This window comes from Indicator indicator, chromosome 2, assembly GCF_027791375.1.
Source record: "Indicator indicator isolate 239-I01 chromosome 2, UM_Iind_1.1, whole genome shotgun sequence".
Taxonomy (NCBI): Eukaryota; Metazoa; Chordata; class Aves; order Piciformes; family Indicatoridae; genus Indicator; species Indicator indicator.
Window position 1 is genome coordinate 21036183 of NC_072011.1, and position 21429 is coordinate 21057611.

The 21429-nt window shown below is 37.2% G+C and overlaps 1 protein-coding gene and 1 non-coding gene across 3 annotated transcripts; both read left to right on the forward strand.

The window, feature by feature from the left end:
* Positions 1–1694: 1694 nt before the first annotated feature.
* LATS1 (large tumor suppressor kinase 1) lies at positions 1695–16084 on the forward strand. 2 transcript variants are annotated; one of them, XM_054399309.1, is made up of 7 exons: positions 1695–2076; positions 6125–6275; positions 8016–9541; positions 11982–12564; positions 13581–13763; positions 14008–14114; positions 15468–16084. In XM_054399309.1, the coding sequence occupies exons 1-7, from the start codon at positions 1726–1728 to the stop codon at positions 15978–15980; spliced, it is 3414 nt and encodes a 1137-aa protein (XP_054255284.1). In that variant the 5' UTR covers positions 1695–1725; the 3' UTR covers positions 15981–16084. The 2 variants fall into 2 exon arrangements, with proteins under 2 accessions (XP_054255284.1, XP_054255286.1); XM_054399311.1 differs by having other exon boundaries at positions 8019–9541.
* Positions 16085–21317: 5233 nt separating this feature from the next.
* Positions 21318–21388, forward strand: TRNAG-GCC (transfer RNA glycine (anticodon GCC)). Its single transcript has one exon. It is a non-coding gene; the product is annotated as a tRNA-Gly (tRNA).
* The last annotated feature ends 41 nt before the right edge of the window (positions 21389–21429 follow it).

Below are 21429 nucleotides of genomic sequence, written 5' to 3' on the forward strand. Positions count from 1 at the left end.
GGGTAGCGTGTGTATTTAATTAATGTAATTGGCATGTGTATTAGAAAGTTAATTTTCCTATTAACTTCTTGTCATATTCTTCCTCATTCAGTGAATCACTCATTGGTTTATGACAGTGTAAATACCATAGAAGCGAAACCTGCAAGAGTGACTTTTATGTAGACTGTCAAAAACAGACAGTTATTTAATTCCTGTCTAGTATAAGAAACACTTAACCTACCCACTACTTGAAGAGACAAAAGATGCTTGCAGTTGTCTGAATCCTCAAAAATAATCCTTCAGAAAACTAGGAATACATAAGTTTAACGCTTGAGAAACAGAAACAAGAAAATAAGAACATTTCAGTATTGCTACTGTTAGGTGTTACATTATATAGTAAAGGCACAGTGTGAGTTGAGCTTACCATTCTTCAAGTTGCCTGTGAGGAAAAGACGATGCTGATGTATGGAATTTTTGTATCTTGTGCTATCTTTGTAATTGATGTTCCTCTGGAGCAGCAGAGACTGTAAAAAGCTGTATTTCGTGATACTCTAAAGCGGCAACTTCTTCAGTGTTTCACTTTAGTTGCTCTGTCCTTTGCCATATCATTTACGGTAGTTACAGTACTCTCTAGTCCAGAGCATGAATGCAGAGATTCGAGTTCTCTGCAGACACAGGCTTCTTTCCTTGGTGAGTCAGTGCTTTCAAAATGCAAATGTTTTTTATTTGGTTTTGGTGGAAATTTCTGTTTCCCTTACCAAATGTCACAGTTACGCTTTCACTGAATTTGATGCTTGGGTTGTTAAATAATGTTACAATAAAAAAAGCTTGATTAAATGGTCTTTGTTTTCTTTTTCCCCCTGCTCTCGTCTTCCCTTATGTAAAATAAATTTTAAAATTATTTGCAAAGTCTAGTTCAAGGAGACTCAAGCTAAGAGACTGTGGTAATTGTAGAAAAATTAATCCTTGAACAGGTTTAAATGGCCAGTGGTACAAGAAATCATGAAGTTGCGTGCTATGTGCTAGGCAGGTGTTTACCTTTTATATGCCTGTGTGCTAAAGAATGGATAAAATCATGGTAATTATATCCTCTTACTGGTGTACTTTGTAATTCTCACCTCCATCTCTTTGTGGATCTTGATGTCAGAATTGTTGAACAGCTAGAGTATTTGGTCCATGTCCTAGCTAACCAAGTAGTTGAGTTGGCACCTTCAGCTCTGAGTGTTGATGGAGAAAGCGGTGGGTGATGAACCCACAACACCCAGCAGAGGGAAGGCAAAAGAGCAGTGATGGGGTAGCACACACATCAGTACGTATCTACTTTTAAATGCTTTGTCCACCAGACTAGGTTCCTTTTTACTCTGTCCACATGCCTTGTAATTCAGGACTGAACGTTTTGACTTGAGGCACCTGAGCTGTATTTTTGTAACAGACTTGTTACAAGCCTGGTACAGTTTGTAATTTAGGTTGAGTAAGGAGTTTAGCATGCTTTTAATAGCTGTAAGGGCAATGCTGCATTTGTACCTTTCACTGCCACCAATGCTACATTGTGATTTTTAGCTGCTGTATGCATAATGGGATTTTTTTTTTTTGCTTCGTTCACAGGATAGAAACTGCAGCACTACAGGAAGCACTATTTCACAGTGAAGAGCCACTGCTTTCACAAGTTCTGAAAATACCATTCAGTCTTCCTTGAATTTTGGTGTGTGCAAGTCTTTGGTGGAGGTTGCATATATACATGTTTTCATGAAGAGAAGTGAGAAGCCAGAAGGTTATAGACAAATGAGGCCTAAGACTTTTCCTGCCAGTAGCTATACTGGCAGTAGCCAGCAGATGCTACAGGAAATACGAGAGAGCCTCAGAAATTTACCTAAACCCTCGGATGCTGCTAAAGCTGATCACAGCATGGGCAAAATGTTATCTGAAGATCCTAGACAAGGCCGAAATCCCCCCAAGTTTGTGACATATCATAAAGTTTTGCAGGAGATACGAAACTCACTTCTGCCTTTTGCGAATGAGACAACCTCAGCTGTCAAAGGAACATCAGAAGTTAATCGACAAATGCTGCAAGACTTACAAGCTGCTGGCTTTGATGAGGTGGAATATTTTATTTTCAAGAATTGCTGTTCTAATTATATTAGTACATATTGGGGGGGAAGGGGAGGTTGATCATGGAATGTTTGAACAGCACATCATAAGCAAAATAGCTTCTTCAAATTCTATTAGATTTGTAATTAGGACATAGTGAAACTGGTAGTAATGGGGGGGAATGAAGAAAAGGAATAGAATTTAGTGAGGCTTGACTGTTGGGGTTTTATTTTTCTATTTTAAACCATTTTCTGCAGTTTATATATAGGTGTAGATTGTTTTAATTATTTAGATCATTTAAGGCAGAGAAGTGAACTCTATGGAACAATGATTTTTGCCTCTTAATCAGTGTAATTTTGGATTGTGCTTAATTAAAATATTGAGTAAATATGACCATGTTAAATTGAAAGACAGTGCCAATACTTCAGAAATTAATTTTAATGAGCTTTCTACATCGGTGGCTTATAGACACTCAAATTTTGTGGAATAAGAAATTTGTCTACTTTATGCGCTTTGTCAGGTGCAGATAAAATAACAAGGTATGCTACAAAACCAGTTGCAGAGTGTCTTTTCTGCAGTATGCTGTGAAGACAAAAATGACAAGATTCTAGAAAACCTTGGACATAAGTAATTTTTCTGCTGTTATTTTCATTATAAATACAGGAAACTAAATAATCTTTTTTTTTTTTAATCACTGATTAAACTTACTTCCATTGAATCATTTTAATAACTGAAAGGAGTCTGAGAAGTGGTTTCCAGGAATAAGAAGTTTTTACAATTTCTGTGGTTTTACTAGGACACTATGTAATAGACCAGCTGGGGAGTTCTGCTGGCTGTGATGCTTTGGTATTTGCAGAAAAATCTACCTCTACTAAGAGTGAGCTTCCCCAAAACTGTTGTCTGGCTTTTCTTCTACAATGTCACAGTATCAGGTGCTGATACTGGTGTTTCATTTTGCTTTAGCTTGCTTATGTACACAGTCCAGGATTTTATAATGATAAATGGTTTTGTAATTTATTCCTCTGTGGTTTGTTGCTGAGGTTGGGGTTGCTGGTTTGTTTAGTTGGTTTTTAAAATCAGATCCATTTTTACATGTGGAATCTGCAGTTGTTTTTGCAAAGTAAAAAATGCTATGTGGCTGGATAATAAATTTTAGTTTATTAGTTGTTAAACTCCAGTTACTCTAAGGTATTGTAAGTTGATATTTTTGTTGCATCCTTTGTAGCTTGAAGCCTCTTGCTCCTATTCTTTGTGGATACAAGCGTGAATTCCCAGGGCACTTGTGGTTATATAGACATTTTTTCCAGCAGTGCCAGCATAGGCCATTTCTGCTATGTGTTAACACACAGCTGTATTGCTGTGATAGTCCATCTGGTGTTAGCCCCTGAGCACCACTGGGAGCAGATACAACTGAAGTAGCAATGTATTTTTCTTGGGCAAGGGGGTTTAGTAGAGACAGACAGTAGGAATGAAATGAGAATGCATTTTGAGCTGAGCATAGTTTATGGACAGGATCATAGCTGGGCTATATTAGTCAGCTGTAAGCAGATGATTTTTACCATTTCCTTTTTATTTTTAATGTATCAAATGTAACAAATGTTCTGGTTGTTCCCCCAACCCCTCAAGTAGTAGGTTCTATTCAGGGTTAAAGCTGAACAACTAGAATCCTATCAGTATCAGGTGTGTATATAGATAGCAATGTATATACTTAGAGTAATCATGGGAGAATGCAGTTCATGATGTTTGACTTACTTTTTTTTAAATTTTATTAAAAAACAACCCCCCCAAAAAACGACTTCAGCTTCCATGAAATCTCTCTTGCTTATTAGGATAAAAGTTCAGTGTTCTCTGTAAGGTGATATTCTTCAAGACATTGAGTACTTCATGTCACTTAGATGACCAAAGTTTTTGCTCTTCATCTAGAGGGCACAGAGATCCCTTGGCTCTTACTTGCATCCTCTGGTTAGTGGAGAAGGAATTAAATTTTATCTCAAAATATTGCTGATTTTGTACTTTGAAATTCTGTGTTTCTGGCTTGGTGATGTCAAATTGTGGGTTTAGGTTTGTATATTGCAGAAATGCTTGACTAAAAAGGAAATAAATTCAGTTGTGAAACTAAGATGAAAATTAAAGTTGGTCGGTAGAAACACATGATGGGTCCTATAAAAGTATATTCAAATTGGAAATTAAATTCTCTGGATGACAGTCTCTTTGCAGTGGTAGAATAGCATACCAGTGCTGAAAATGTACTTCTTTGCAACAGATCAGTCTTGCCTATCTGTAATAGTGGAAGTGTTGCAGGAATAACTTGTCTTGTGAAGGAGCTGAGGTCAGAATTTTTATCTGCTTTCTGCAACAGTTGCAATTACAACAACCTTTATGTATTTTTTTAATTTATTTTAAAATCTTTTTAAAGATTTTTTTGTTCACTGAATTTAGTTATTGTTTCTAATGGTTTTGTGTTTGTAGGTTTAGAAATGTGTACAGGCATGATGAAAGTATAAATGCGGATTTGAATTTGAAATTGATACTACTTCCCCTCTGAGCCTTCTTTGATATCCCATTGATTTTAGTGGAAGGTGAATGCTGTCATATGTAGGTAATCTGTTCAAACATAGTGTGAACTGATCGCTTCGATATGGTAAAGTATGGCCATAACAAATCACTAAAGACTGTGCTTGACTATGGGAATTTATGCTGTGGATTTCTTTCAGACTTGAGTCAGCTGAACAAATCCCATGCAATATGGCTAGGAGAGCAGTGCCTCATTTTTAACCATCTCTGAAATTCTGCTTCTGCTGCTTGAGTCATATCTCATTCAAGTCAGGGAAAATTTGACTCTGTCAATCTCATTTTCCATTTTACAGAGTTGGGGTTGGCCATCAGATCAGAAGTTGTGTTTGTATCTCTAAGAACATAAACCCTAAATATACCACAAAACCATGACATTTTTGCCAAAAATGTTGTTGTCTTCAGAAAGAATTCTTAGCTAATTAGTTAACAAAAAGTCATGCTGTACTGAAGGAAAATGGTCAAATCCCAAGTTCTGAATTTCAGATTAGGGTATCTTCATGAGCCAGCAGTGTGCTGAGTTGGCCAAGGTGGTCAACAGCATCTTGGCCTGTATCAAGAATAGTGTGGCCAGCAGGAATAGAGAAGTGATTTTGCCCCTGTACTTGGCACTGATGAAGCTGCATCTCAAGTACTGTGTTTAGTGTTGAGCTCCTCACTACAAGGAAGACAGTGAGTTACTGGAGTGTGTCTATAGAAAGGCAACAAAGCTGGGGAAGGGCCTGGAGAAACGTCTTATAAGGAGCAGCTGAAGGAACTGGGATTGTTTAGTCTGGAGAAGAGGAGGCTGAGGGAAGACCTCATTGCTCTCTACAACTACCTGAAAGGAGGTTGTAGTGAGGTGGGCGTTGGGCTCTTCTCCCTAGCATCAAGTGATAGAACAAGAGAAAATGGTCTCAAGCTGCACCAGGGGAAGTCTAGATTGGATATGAGGAAAAATTTCTTTACAGAGAGTGGTCAGGTATTGGCACAGGCTGTCCAGAGAGGTGGTGGAGTTATCATCCCTGGAAGCATTCAAGAAACGTGTGGACACAGCACTTCGGGCCATGGCTATGATGGTCTTAGGTTGATGATTGGACTTGATGATCACAGAGGTCTTTTCCAACTGAAACAATTCCACAATTCTATCGTCCTTCATGGGCTAACTTACATTGGAAGGGACCTCTTACTCATCACATAACTCCCTGTTACCTGGGTATTGCGTACCAGTGCGTATAAGCAAACTTTGCCCAACATGTAGTGACACAGTTTATATGTCAAACTACAATGCTATCAATGCTACAAGTTATCATTTTGTTCCTGAAGATCCAGACTGTATTAGTGTTTTGGAGGATCTGTTGTGAAGAAAATGCTCTAGAAATAAACTTGTTAGAGATAAATCAGTTCTGTACTTTGGTAAAATTACTGGACAATATTTAGCTAAACAATCATGATTTTTGGTATTTTTGCTTGTTTTTTTATAATGAATTTAATAATTTTTCTTTAGGATATGGTCATACAAGCTCTTAAACAAACTAACAACCGTAGTATAGAAGCTGCTATCGAATTTATAAGTAAAATGAGCTACCAAGATCCTCGTCGGGAACAGATGGTTGCAGCAGCAGCAAGACCTGTAAATGCAGGTATGAAGCCACCAGGTAGGTGTATCCATGGTAATTCAGTAACTCACTGACAGAGGCAATACTGAGATACATTTTTTTGCTTTGAGAAATAGATCTGAAGTATATAATGTAATTATTTTGAAGGATAGATGCATTTGACAGGAATTTCTTAAAGCATTTCATTTTATAACTGTAGATGTAGTATTGTATGTATCTTACACAAAGAAAGGCATTTAGATCTCATTTTAATAATTTTTGTTCCTCATTGGTGTGATGCCCATATTTTGTTCTTGGTGTCAGGTGATATTTAGAAGTCAGTGGTGAGCTCTGAATTCTTACTTTATTTAATTATCTCCTTTTTTTACACATTCTCCCGTGCAGCAGTACTACATATGCATACTTCTGTGCCTCTGTGTCTTTTTTGTGTGTATATGTATTTATATATCATACGGCTACAGTATTTGGATGTTGAGATGTACTGTTTCAGGATCCTTCTGCCTCCTTAATTTTCTGTTTGATTCCAGGTTTTGTTTGTACGATCTCTAAGGCAAAGTTCATGTTTTTATAGACTTTAGGAGACAGACTATAGCTTTAATAGCAACAGAGTTAACAATTTTGCTGCTTGCTGTAGTTGCTCTCTTAACACCCGCAAGCACATTTTTAATACATCCTGGTGTTTGCCTTTTTTTAGTAGCATACACCTAAACAAATGGTAGCAGCAGAAGTACTGAACTTTTATTTGATGGAAGTTGAGTGCTGAGCTGCTAGCTTTTTTAAATCACATTTTAAATCGACCATATATGTATGAGGAAAAATTAGTAATCAGGAGTAGCAAAGTACAGCATTATTTTCATTTAGTCCATGATTAGTTGGTGATTGTATGATGCTGCTAGATAAATGCCACCATTTAGCCAAGGCTTTCCTTGTAGCTTGCAAAGATAATTAACAGATTCTTTTACTGAAGATACAGTAACCACATGAAGACTTTCAGTGGTTACAGCACTGTACTCATTTACAAGTATTTCAGTAATATCACTGTAGAAACACTGCATGCACTATCAGTTCCTTGCATATTATTTTGTTTCTATGCTGCAAAATAACGTCTGAAAATCAAATATGTAGTAGAGTTTGGCTCTGAGTTTTACATTCATACAATTTTAATCCTGTATCTACAACGCTTTTATTCATCAAGATGTAACTTAAAAAATTACTTAGTCAAATGTCACATGCAAGAAATATGGCAATTTTGCATGAACTGTATTCATACAAGGGTGTAAGTGAGCTATTTCATTTTACAGCTTCAATTAAATTTTAAGAACACTTACAATAAAGTGTTAAACTGGAAGGAATAGCAATGTGACTAAACTTGGTTTTCTGTGCTGTTGCTCTTTTGCCTTTGTGCTGAACATCTCTTCTGAAAGTTGCTTGTATGCATGATTAGAAATACATAGTATGCCTAATTTTGCATATTACCATTCTTTTTCAATTAAGAATTGAGTGCATCTGTAATTGAAGCAAAATGCATCTTTAGAAAGTTGCTTTCTAAAAACTAATGCTATGGTTTCTTTGCAGTTCTTTTTTTGTTTTTTTTTATTCTTGTATCTTGTACTGAGCATGTTACCATAACATGCTGTATATCACTAGACAGAGATAATTTGTGCTATGTCAGTTCACTTCTTGTTTCTGTAGTAGTTAATGCAGAAGAGTAAAATATTCAAAGCAGTAAATTGAAATAATCTATAATAATGCAAGTGCTGTGTTTTCTCCTTGTAAAAGCAGGGACTGTACAGCAATCAGTTAACCGCAAGCAAAGCTGGAAGGGTTCTAAGGAGTCCTTGGTTCCTCAGAGGCACGGCCCTTCCCTGGGAGATGGTGTAGTTTATCGCTCAGAAAGTCCCAGCTCTCAGCCTGATGTAGGAAGGCCCTTATCTGGATCTGGCATTGCAGCATTTGCTCAGCCTCATCCTGGCAATGGACAAAGAGTGAACCCTCCACCTCTACCACAGATAAGGAGTGTCACTCCTCCTCCACCTCCTCGAGGACAGACACCTCCTCCCAAGGGAACTACTCCTCCACCTCCTTCCTGGGAACCAAACTCTCAAACAAAGCGCTACTCCGGAAACATGGAATATGTCATCTCCCGTATTTCTCCAGTGCCACCAGGAGCATGGCAGGATAGTTATCCACCTCCACCAATGAATCCTCCGCCCATAAACTCTTCTGCTCAGGGTCAGAGAGGCATGAGTGCTGTCCCCATTGGCAGGCAACCAATAATCATGCAGAGTTCCGCCAACAGCAAATTTAGTTTTCCATCAGGAAGAGCAGGAATGCAAAATGGCAATTGTCAGGCAGAATTCATAGTTCACCAGAATGTGGTGTCTGGGAGCTCAGTGAGTCGCCAACCACCCCCATATTCCATGAATCCAACTAATAGGCAGAGTCCTACAGCATTACAGATGCAGGCAGGAGGATCTGCTCCTCCTTCAGTGTACACCAATGGGAATCTTCCTCAGGCAATCATGGTGCCAAATAGAAATAGTCACAACATGGAACTTTACAGCACAAATGTAGCTGGAATACCTGCATCCTGGTCACAGCCTTCCCCTGTTCAACCACAGTCATCATCTGGCAGTGGTCATGACTTGCCTGCGTGGCAACCCAATGTTCCTGTGCGGTCAAATTCTTTCAACAACCATCATGGAAGTAGGCAGAGTCACTCTAGCAGCTCTCAGCCTTCAGCTACAACAGTAACAGCTATAACACCAGCTCCCATTCAGCAACCAGTAAAAAGTATGCGTGTGTTAAAACCAGAGCTACAGACTGCCTTAGCGCCCACTCACCCGTCCTGGATGCCACAACCGGTGCAAACTGTTCAGACCATTCCCTTCTCTGAGAGTTCATCTGCAAATATGGCAGTTATGTCTTCTGTTGCAGAGGCTCCAAATTACCAGGGTCCTCCACCACCTTACCCAAAACACTTGTTGCACCAAAATCCTTCTGTCAATCTGTATGAGACAGGACCCAAGCTCAACAAGGAAGAACCGCCTATTTTATCCAAGGAGGATGAGAATGAGAAGAACTATGAATGTGTTGATTCAGCAGATAAAGAAAAGAAACAGATCACAACATCACCTGTTCCTGTTAGAAAAAACAAGAAGGATGAAGAACGAAGAGAGTCTCGCATTCAAAGCTATTCCCCTCAAGCCTTTAAATTCTTCATGGAGCAGCACGTGGAGAATATACTCAAGTCCCACCAGCAGCGCTTGCATCGGAAAAAACAACTAGAGAATGAAATGATGCGGGTAAACTCTTCCTTCTATCTAAATCTATGACTAGAATGTTTGCCATATTAATTTTAAGAACTATGTCTTAATTGTAGAGTGCTAAAATAGTACAGCTAAATAGAATACTGTTGTATATAGTGGTATTGAAGTCTAGTTTTAGCTTTTGTTTGAAATATGGCAAGCTCTTCATTACTTGATGTACTTCATTGTCTTCTTAGAAATTAAGTATTTTAAGTATGAATTTTGCTTATCTAAATGTAGTTCATTTGGTGTCTGTATGATAAAGCAGCAGAAACAAAATCATTGTTGTCTGAACTGAGTTTCGACTACATGGCTCATAGCTTTTTGTTATGGATTCTGTTTAATCCTGATGGAGTTATGCAGTATTTTTCAAGATTTTTTTAAATGAAAAAAATAAATACTGTAGAGACAAGTTAGTAGACTGGTTAATACATTTATATAGTTGCTGAAACAGTGATACCTTTTACATTCAGCAGTTGTTTCCAATTTTTGAAGTTCAAATCAAAAAAAATTGATATTTAGAAATCAGTTTGGTTTGTGCTTTTTTTTTTTGTTCTTTAATGAAAACAACATGGTACCATGTGCTTAAGTATTTTAGAGTCCAGGCTGCAAAGGTATCTAGTTAAACAAGGGGTAATTGAATGGGATAATAAAAACCAGATATTAGTAAAAATCTGCAAAATCAACTTCTTCATGCCTATATTATATAAGTGATCTCTCTCTGGAATTTCAGTGTTCTATTAAACCAAATCAAATGGGTGAAAACTGGAACTGATGTGCATATAGATATGTCATTTCAAAAGACAAAATAGTAAGAAATAGTGAAATTAAGTTTTTCAGAAATGGAAATTTGAGATGTATTATATTTATTTCTTCACAATTATAGTTGAAGATTTGACATAAGTATGATGTATCTTTTGATTTATTCTATGAAAGAATGTATTTGGCTTATGCCACTTTGCAGAAGTGGTGTTTTTTAAAATCTGTGTTTTCTTACTCTTCGAAAATTCTTGCTGTAAGCAGTAGTGCTTTTTAAGTGTTTGCTTAATGACAAATATGTAAATGTTAGCAAGATTTCTTCCTGGAACTTTTTCTAGATCTTCATTCTTAGTCTTCTCTCTTTCCTTTTCACTTTCACTAACAGCTGATTTAAACTGTTAAGGTGTGGGAAGCTTTCCTGAACTCTGTAGCCTCCATCCCTGTGTAGACAAGTAAGATCCTGGAGCAACAGTATTTATTAAGAATAGCATGATACCTTTTTAGAGGGCTTTGCATGTAATCCTGCATCAAAATTAAGCATGAATTTATTTTGAATATTTTTGAGGAATGCGAGATTGTAATTAATGTTGAATTGAAAACTTCACTTTCCGTTCTTACTTTATTGTGTTCCATAGTATTGTAAGCATAAGTATTACATGAAAGCATTAGTACAGCTTTTTTGACACTGGAATTGAATGGTGTTTTAAAGGAATTGAATCCAGCAAAAATAAACTAGGAGGAGCCTGGGCTGGAATGAAATGAGAGTACTTAATGTGTTTCTTGTAGCTAAGGATTTCCGTGCTGTTGGTGATGAGTTATGTGTGGCCTGTGAGCATTTGAGCTGTCAAAATGTTAGTGATGTTGGCTATAGAGTATCAGGGGTGTTCATTCAAGACAGGGTATATGTGTACTGATGGAAGCCAAGAACTGATACCACGGAGAGGAATTAGCCACTTCAAAGAAATTGCTCTACTAGTTGCTATGTAAAGAGCAGTACAGAGGGAGTGATAGAAGTCCTGTTAGAAAGAGATGGGTTATGTGATGAGAGGTAAGACCATGTCTTAGCTCATCGCAGAGGCATGTGCTTAATGTGTGTGGAGAGTAGAAAATAGGGCCATGTCAGTCTGGTTTGTGTAGCTACACAGGGAGAGACGAAAGTGAGAGCTGCGTAAGCCTGCAACTGAAATGCCACTGACATGGTCAGAAAGTTTAGTGACTTCTTTTACAGGTAGTCTAGAAAGTGGAAGCCTTTCCTTCAGCAGTTCTTTAGTTAATCCTCAGCAATTTAGTGCTCCTAGTCAAGTCTTGGTTTCCTTTAATTCTGAAAAGAGAATCAGGGAGGCAGTTGATGCACACTGTTATTCCAATAAGTATTATTTGCAGTGGTTTTTATCAGTAGTTTGTAAATTACCCTTTCTGTTCTTGAGAACATACTCCTTTCTCAAGAACCTTCTGGTGCATGGCACCTGGTGCATCTTGCTGTTGAAAGTGATGATGTTTTGTTTTGTATCACTCCTATGTTTTCATAGAATCCTGATGTGTAAATTAAAACAAAACAAAACCCCTTTAAGAATTTATTCCCATGCTGCATATAAGTATTTGGTTTGCTTTGTTTAAGCCTTCTAATAGAATTAAGAGTACTGTTCACTCTTCAGATTTAATTCTGTTTGCTGCACAGGTTGGATTGTCACCAGAAGCTCGAGATCAAATGAGGAAAATGTTGTGCCAGAAAGAGTCTAATTATATTCGGCTAAGAAGAGCTAAAATGGACAAGTCGATGTTTGTAAAAATTAAAACCCTGGGAGTCGGTGCATTTGGAGAAGTTTGCCTAGCAAGAAAAGTGGATACTAACGCTCTGTATGCAACAAAAACTCTGAGGAAAAAAGATGTGTTGCTTAGAAATCAAGTTGCTCATGTTAAAGCTGAGCGGGATATCCTTGCAGAAGCTGATAATGAATGGGTGGTTCGCCTGTACTATTCATTCCAAGATAAGGACAATTTGTACTTTGTAATGGACTACATTCCAGGAGGTGATATGATGAGTCTCCTAATTAGAATGGGTGTTTTTCCAGAAAATCTGGCACGGTTCTACACAGCAGAACTGACCTGCGCGGTTGAAAGTGTTCATAAAATGGGCTTCATCCACAGAGATATTAAACCTGATAATATCTTGATAGACCGGGATGGACATATTAAATTGACTGACTTTGGGCTCTGTACAGGTTTTCGATGGACCCACGATTCAAAATATTACCAGAGTGGTAAGAGAAATATGAAAGGTTTCTTTGTTACTTTGTTGGTGTCTCACTCTTTGACAGAAACTAATAGATGAGTAGAAAGATGACTGTGCTGCTTTCCTTCTTGAATCTAACTATGTCTGTACACCACTCACATTACAGAAAGTAACATTCAGTTAGAGCAAGTTTGTAGGTGTGAGAATTGATTTCTTAAGGGAAAAGGAATGAGTTGAGCTGTAAGCTTGTTCTATTAGTGGTTTCTGAAATTTGGAGAGAGAAAATCACAGCACTGGAGAGAATTACATAGACAAAAGCCCTAACTCTATTTTGAAGATAGGACAGGTATTTTAAATGTAATTGTAGTTGAAAATCTTGCTGAAAGGTCTGAGTGTCTTATGTGCTTCCTTTCAGTGCAACCTACTGAATTCTGAGAAATATTTAAGTAGGCTTTAAAAAATCCTACTTGATTACTTAAAACAGCAGCTAAAAAAAGGGAAAAAAAAATTCACACATCTGAGAGTGATAAAATACAGATTTTTCTAATAACCTGGTCTTAATTTTAAAAAATAAGAACATACTTTCAAAAACAATTTTGAAGTTAATTTTGACTTGTTTTATCAAAATGGCCTTTACCTTAGGCCAGATAGTGACACAGTCTCTGGAGAAAAGTTGAAGGTTTAAAATCTGATTTGATTTTCTGAAGCTTTAAATACTGGGCGGGGGGTCTGTTTACATAGCAGCAATAACAATATAACACCTTTCTATCCACAATTTGGTTATATTAAGGAAAAACCAAGACAAGATTAAACTTGATACTTTATCTTTATGCCAAAAATTAACTTACAAACCCAATGTCCCCAAAAATTAGCTAAAATCCATACGCCAAAAGCCAAAATGCTGATGTTGATGATCATTTTAGCTCACAAACTGAGTGCTGGAAGAGTCTGTGTAGTAACAAAAAATGTTAACACAAAATTTCAGACTAGATAAGAACTAAAGTAATCTTCCCCAATTTTGGTATCTTTCTTGCTCAATTATAGGTGATCATGTACGTCAAGACAGTATGGATTTCAGCAGTGAGTGGGGTGATCCAGCAAATTGCAGATGTGGAGATCGGCTGAAGCCGCTTGAGCGTAGGGCTGCACGTCAGCATCAGCGCTGTCTGGCCCATTCCCTTGTCGGCACACCCAATTATATTGCACCAGAGGTATTGTTACGAACAGGTAATGCATTTTTGTACTGCACCCTTACTGCAAAGTAACTGATAACTCTGGTAGCTTGCTTCAACTTTCTTACACTGCCACTTTTCCCAAGTATATACTATTTTGATAAAAAATAAGTAGTTGTTAATGTGGAAATCTTAAACAAGTATTGGGTAGAATTCTCTTGTGGACCTTTTTTATTCTTAGAAATACAAGATTAAAATTATACTTAAGCTTTGAATACCTCTTTTTGACTTAATTTCAGGTTACACACAGTTGTGTGACTGGTGGAGTGTTGGAGTAATTCTCTTTGAAATGTTAGTGGGACAACCTCCCTTCCTGGCACAGACACCGCTGGAAACACAAATGAAGGTAACTTTAAAAGTCTGATATTAACAGTGTGAAAACACAAGCTTGAAATCTACACAGTCTTTGTAATTGAATCAAAGGTGTTTTCTGAGAGTGCTACTCTATCCAGACGTGTCATAAAAACACAAAATTTTGAACTTCACTGTAGCAGTGTACTTAAGCAGTAAAGCAAAATCAAAAGTCAAGTTCATAACTTTTATTTGATCATGCAGTAAACATGCTAACTAAAAAAAAAAAATCACATTTCAGATCTTAGCCATTCCCTTTCAATTCTTGCATGTCTCAGTTACTATTTTCACTTTCTTTTCTTCTCTTCTAGCATCTGAATGTTCCTTGTCCACTATTTAACTTCTGTGCCTGCTTACCTGCAGAGGATTCCCTTTAGTGATATATCTGCAGGTTCTCAGCATATAAAGGTAGAGAAGCAGCAGATGACTGTGGCTGCTCAGGATTACTAGCAGCTCAGAGCCATTGGTCCCTTCCTTGCTGAAACCCAATTGTTTCAGAGAAACCACCAGAGCAGTCTTCTGAAGGGGTTATTTCTGCAAAGCTGCATTCAATTTGCAAAATAGTAGTTGGCTCAAATGTAGTGTAGTATTGATTTTTTTTTTAATATTTTTTTTTATTTCATTTTTTAGTAATTTTAAATCTGTTAATCTTCCCGAACTATAAAATAAATCAAAATCCATTTCCCTCCACTTCTTTTCAGGATTGTAATCTGTGTACCAAATCTCAAGTGCCAGATGCTGAATTTTATGGTGTCTTTGCTGGTTTATAGCAGGAGAGTTCTAGAAGTACCAGGCTCTAGTTTAGATTTGGAATGTGAATGAATTTTACCTGGATTTTGCCAGATTTCTGGACAAAATATTTCATGTTTCTGAAAGAACAGCTTTCACCAGTACATAAAGGGTGACTACCAGGATGATGGAAACTGGCTTTTTATGAGCAGTCACATGGAAAAGACACGGGCTAGTAGGCACAAGTTACTCCTGAGGGGATTCCAATTCAGAAGAAAAATTTTCAAAATGAGAACAGTTAGACATTGGAATAATCTCCCAAGAGAAGCAGTGGATTCCTCTACATTGGTCAGTTTTAAGATTAGGCTTGACAGGGTACTGGGCCATGTAATTTAAATTACACTATCATCTAGAAAGGTTGGACCCAGATGATTCCTGGGGTGTCTTCCAATTTGGCATTCTGTGGTTCATGATTTTTTCCTCTAGTGTGAAAACTTAAACCTGTTGAATAATTGCATTGTGACTATTGGAGGCTTTTTATTGTCTTGTTTACATTTTCACTGTGTTTTTTCCGTTTTATGAAATTGTACATAGAGTAATACCTCTTTTTGCTTTAAAGGTTATCAACTGGCAAACTGCACTTCATATTCCACCTCAAGCTAAACTGACTCCAGAAGCCTCCGACCTTATTATTAAACTCTGCCGAGGACCAGAGGATCGTTTAGGCAAAAATGGTGCAGATGAAATAAAAGCTCATCCATTTTTTAAAACAATTGACTTTTCAAGCGATCTGCGGCGACAGGCTGCTTTCTACATCCCCAAAATTGCTCATCCTACGGACACATCAAACTTTGACCCAGTTGATCCAGATAAATTGTGGAGTGATGATGATAAGGAAGGGAACAGAAATGATACACTTAATGGGTGGTACAAAAATGGAAAACATCCTGAACATGCTTTTTATGAGTTTACCTTCCGAAGGTTTTTTGATGACAATGGCTACCCATACAACAATCCAAAGCCCATTGAGTATGAGTATGGTAGTTCCCAAAACTCAGAACTGCAGTCAGATGATGATGATGAAGAACAGGCAGGTAGAGGAGTTCAAAATCGTGACCTAGTTTATGTTTAGTAGAGGAATAAATATTGAAGCCCAAATAGACATATTTTGCAGCTGCAATTTTTGAGAAGTCTGTAAGAGAATTGAGAGAAGATTGCTAGAATAAGTATGTGCATGCAGGTTTGTGTTTTGTTTTTTTTTTTTTAAACACTGAGAAAACTGCATCTTCTGTTTCCCTCTCTGTACATTTTGTTTTCCCCAGAATACAGGGAAATCCTTCTCAATTATTAATTTATTCCAGCATTGATAATTGTTTAATTTTGAAGAGATTTGATGTTAGATGAAAAAAGAAAATCACTTGAATTTTACTATTAGTGTTCTGTACTCTAAGTACTCAAAATAGGAAATAGTGTTCTTTTTCTTTTTTTCCTCTGATGATGCCTGGTTTCTATTTGTACATATACTGAATAAGTTTAGAAAACAAAGTTCTGCTTCAGAATTCTTAATGCCAGTTATTCTTTGCATTGACCAAATGTAAAACCTACTTTACACCAATAAAGCTCTCTGATACATTTCTAAAGAGAGAAAAAAAAAAAAGCTGCTGTACCTTCACTTCTTACTGTATTTAGGCAAATTCTTCATAGTGTTGGAAAAACTGAACCATTTATCTGGTTACTGTTTCCAACTGCTGTGGTAGGTCTCAGCTTTGGTATGAGAAAGCTTCCATCTTTATTATAATGATTGTAAAGTGATAAAGCATTAGAACTAGTTTTTTATTAAATAATAATTTAATTTTACATTAGTGATGCTGTAACATATGACTCGTACTCTCAAAGCAGGACCGCTCACTTGGAAACAACTTGTCTCCTGTCATCATTTCTGTAGTGATGAGAAAAAAGTTTTAGGAGAAACATTTTCTGAAATCTGGTTTGATTTTTCTGAGTACAACCAAACTGTAAAGTGTACAGTTTTGCTTTAGATGGTAATTTTTAGTTTGAAAAATAAATTTTAGAATAGTTTCTTTATTATGTTTGAGATAGTAATGGGAAAAGATTATAAATTACGGCTTTTTAGACTATTGTGTAGACCAATTTCACTGGGCTTTAAATTTCCCCTTATAGTTACAAACAGTGAGGAGAAATGTCACACACTAATCCATCTGAGCCATCAATGGTCCATCTTTCACAGTCCAAACCAGAACACAATTAGAAACTTATGGCTGTCTGCTGCATTCTGCATTACTGTTTTCAGAATTTACTGCAGCAGATGAGGATTCAGCCTTTTGGGTCTCGTGGTGAGAACAGGCAGGGTGGCAACCCTCCAAGCAGCTTCTGTGAGACAAGACCAGGAGTTAAAAGTGGCAGAATTACATTATCTCTTTCCACCTTTCTCCTGAGGGCTAATACAGTAGTAAAGAAAATGCACTATATTACTGAACTTCATGTCTTTTGAAACATTTCCTTTTTCCTTGGAACTGAATTCCAATGGATAATCTAATGATGTCTGTAAGCATTATAGCTTTCTTAAAATATTACTTGTGCCATTGCACTGGCATTGTGACTATCGAAAACTCAGTAATTCGGTGTTAATGGGAGTTATTGCAGCAAACGCCAGTTACGAGTTTACTTTTCCCATCAAACTGGCTTAAGAAATTCTCATGTACTTCTGGCTATTTGTCCCCTTCCTGTGCTCCAGTTCAGTGCCTCTCTTTGTGCCAGTGCAACTGTCAGTTATACTGTGCTAAGTACCAGATCAGTGAAAAAACTGCTTGGTGTTTAGCATTTGGAGGCTTCTTCTTTGTAAGCATGTTCACTTGAGTGATCCAGATTCCAGTATGGTTCAAAAAATTATTTATTTTGGCATAGTTGGAGGAGGAATGAATTGCAGTGAAGAGAGTTGGCAGCAGGGAAACTTCTTAAATGGATTTGGTCACAGGAGAAAATGTTTGTGAAAGTTCACTCCTCTATGTAAAGTTCTTATCATGGTTAGAAGATGGTTATGAAACTTTTTTTTTTCTCTCAAGCAGATAGTTATTTTCTATATTGAAAATGGGTTTGTAGCTTAATAAAAATAATTCCTGTTCTGTCTGCCTGTTCTGCAGTTGTTGAGATAGTTTAAGATTTCATTTAGCTTAAATACTATAAAATGGGTGCAGTGTATAACTACTCCATTTTATATATTATGTAAAAAAGATGATTTTCCATGTAAATAAACTTTAAAGATTATTCTCTGTCATAGTAAGTATTCCAGTAAAACTGGTCTACTTGTTTTGGAGTAAAGTATAATATATTACTGGTTAAAAGTAATTTAATCAAGCCTGCCTTATCATTTGTGAAGTGTGCAGAGAAAATTGTGAGTTCTTCATTAAACTGACTGTTAAAATTGCCTTTTTATCTGAATATTTCTTCTTTGCCTGCATTATCTTACAGTATATTCCTGTTTAACACTATAATTGATCTTTAGCCAATGTGTTTACCTGTAAAGGTACTGTAGTTTTATACAAGGAAACCCAGTTGTTTTTATTAGAGGAAATTACTGAGTCTTTCAAGGACAAGTGCAAGTACTGAAATATTTAATATTATTATTTTAAAACAAATACTGGAAGAGCTCATATCTGTAGAATTTGGTAGATGCTTCTGGCATTTTCTGTTACTTTGTGTTAGAAGTTGTAATATACCTTGTTTGAATTTTGCCACCTATATGCTGCAGTATTATGTATTTCTTTGCAAAAATGCAGTGTGTTCAAGTCCAAGAAAGTTAGACATGAACGTTGTCACAATTCTCCAACGTGCTATGCCTTACCCATGTTTTGAAACTTGATTTTTCATATATAGATCCAGTCTGCTGAGATTCTTCATAGCTGCTGCTTAAAACATGGGTGTTTCAATGGTGACCTATGATAGGGATTGGTTTGTACAGGCAGTAGAGAAGAGAGGCTCTTAACCAGCAGCTGTGGAATACTGCAGTGAGTTTTCAGGTTACTGTGTAAAGCATGAAAACAAATTTCTCTTTTATGTGCCCTTGTATACATATTAATTGTATTTATAAAATGTTCTATAATCCTATAACTGTACTGTAAATACTATTTGATACTCAGTGGCATTCTATCATAGGGCAGGCCCTCTTGCTGTATCTTTTCTATACTTCATTTGTAATAGAATCTATAGCTAGAAAGTCTCTTTAAGACATGTATCTTCTGCTGTTGCAAAGCTATGGGTGGGAATGATTTATTTAGACTCCCTTTAATATTGTTTGGCTAGTTGGCAGTGCAGTGGTGGGTTCTTAGATGAGGCTGCTGTCACAGATACTATTGAGATACTATTAAGCTTTGGTTTCAGTTGTCTTTTGTGTTTCAGGTCAGATCTTTAACATTTGCTTTAATTCAGCCAAAGCAAAAAGATAATTAATTTGGTCAATGTTGTAGTAAAATCTTTGAATGCCTTAAGACGCGCTTGATCAAGGCAGTACTCAAGTTTATGGATTTATATACCTATATAGATATTCCATGTGTGTATATGTACATATTATGTGGTGTTTTTTGTATTATAATACCCTTCTGACTGTCATTTCTTCTGGATCCTCCAATTAAATACATAAACCACTGCACAATTCCACTTAAGCAAATTACTCATTTATTACATACCTAGGTAGTAAACTTAATGTTGCATTAGTATTCTGTACTTGTATTTCATATCTGTCATGACATGGGCATCCCTTTTTGCCAGGTGTCTGTATACCTGTAATCCAGCTACACGTGTGGTATGTGATCTCTGATTATTGGTATGTTTGGGTTTTATAGGGTTATGTGATAGTGGCTTGGATCATAATCTCTAAATCCCCTGATATTCATGGGAAAAAAAATGTGGATTTTTTATGCTGAGTGTTCCAGTCAGTACCCCGGTACTACAGTTGGACTTTTCCAGTCTGTACCAGAACAGCCTAACTGAATTACCCGGTACTGGTAATTGGTGGCTTTCCTGAGTTCTAGAAACTGTTCTTGTTTTCTCAGAATCAGTTTCTGTAGTGTAACACCTGCTAGGGTAATTTAAAAAAAACCAAAAATCTTTGAGAAATTCAAATTTGAATTGTTTTGGCTAATCAGATACAAAATGTAAACATAAGTTGCCAAAATGCCTTTTTAAATTTTTTTTCCTCCCTTCACACCCCTTTACTCCAAGTCTCCTTTATGCTGCAACAGTACTACTGATTATTTTAAAATTTCCATATATTTAATATCATAAATATATTGTACTTATGAGATGACAACTATTTGTAACCTGTTCTCAAAGTATAGAACATGAAAATGTGGGCTTCAGTTTCTTGGTGCTCTTTCTCTGTCCTTTGCTGCCTCTTTAATCAAAAGCATTAAATCTTAGTTATAATACATAAAGTATGCATCATCAAGCTCTCCTTTAAGAGAGATATGACAACATGTCACAGCTTTCATGCTCCTTAGTAGGGAAAACTGTCTTCGAGAAAGTTGCTTCTTTAACTGCGCATCTGAAACTGCTGCTGCAGGAACCAGGTCTTCCTGCAGAGGCTGCATTATATCCTAATTTTTCTAGGTTGGGTTTATAGGGGAACAGGTTTGAAATAGAGTGCCATTGTTCGAGGAGTCCCTCCAGCTCTCAACCAAGTAATGTGGCAGAGCATGAGACACTCATTCACAGCTTTCTTAATGTAGAAACGGTTATTTTAAATTACATTTTAGCACCAGACATGGTAGTTAATGTTTGAACTTAATGGAACGTCTTTACCAACCAGAATGATTCTGATCGGTCATTAAAGGAATAGACTGGAACTGTCAGTTTAACATTTTAAACGGGTAAAAATATAAGAGCAAAAGGATAAGAATCCGTGTGTTTAATTAAAAGACCCTATTAGGTGAGCCTAATGCTGCAGGGATTCTCGAGTTCACCCTAAGGGACCATCGTAAATGAGCTGCATTGTGCCTAGTCTTTACATCCTATTTGTTGCTAAGCAGCTGAATCGATTTAAGACTGGGCGCTAAGTTGCTGCTCCATCAGGGGCACTATATTCAAGGACAGCTTTCTGTAGCTTCCTGAGCCTGGCATCTGGTTTTCCTAGTCCTGGTAGTATGTGAGGTTTTTCTGTCATAGAGCAACACCCTTTGTAACAGTTTAAGGCTGAAGACGCTCGCAAAGCATCGGATACGCTGATAAAAACAGATAACGTACTGTTCATTAGGCAAAACTCGTATTTGTGAATTATGGAAAGTAATGGCTGAATCGATCCTAGTTCTGCTCCGTTCGGCAGGGCGGATACCTTAGACTGCGAGCTTTCAAACGGTCGTGGCGGGGCGGGCCCTTTGAACGCTCGCGGTCGTGTAGGGGAGGCCCCCCTTCTCTCAGGTTCGACTGATGAAGGTGGAAACTGGATGTATTGTCAGCATTGGTGGTTCAGTGGTAGAATTCTCGCCTGCCACGCGGGAGGCCCGGGTTCGATTCCCGGCCAATGCAAAGGACTTACATTTTTATCGCTAAGTCCATCGTTCTCTCTG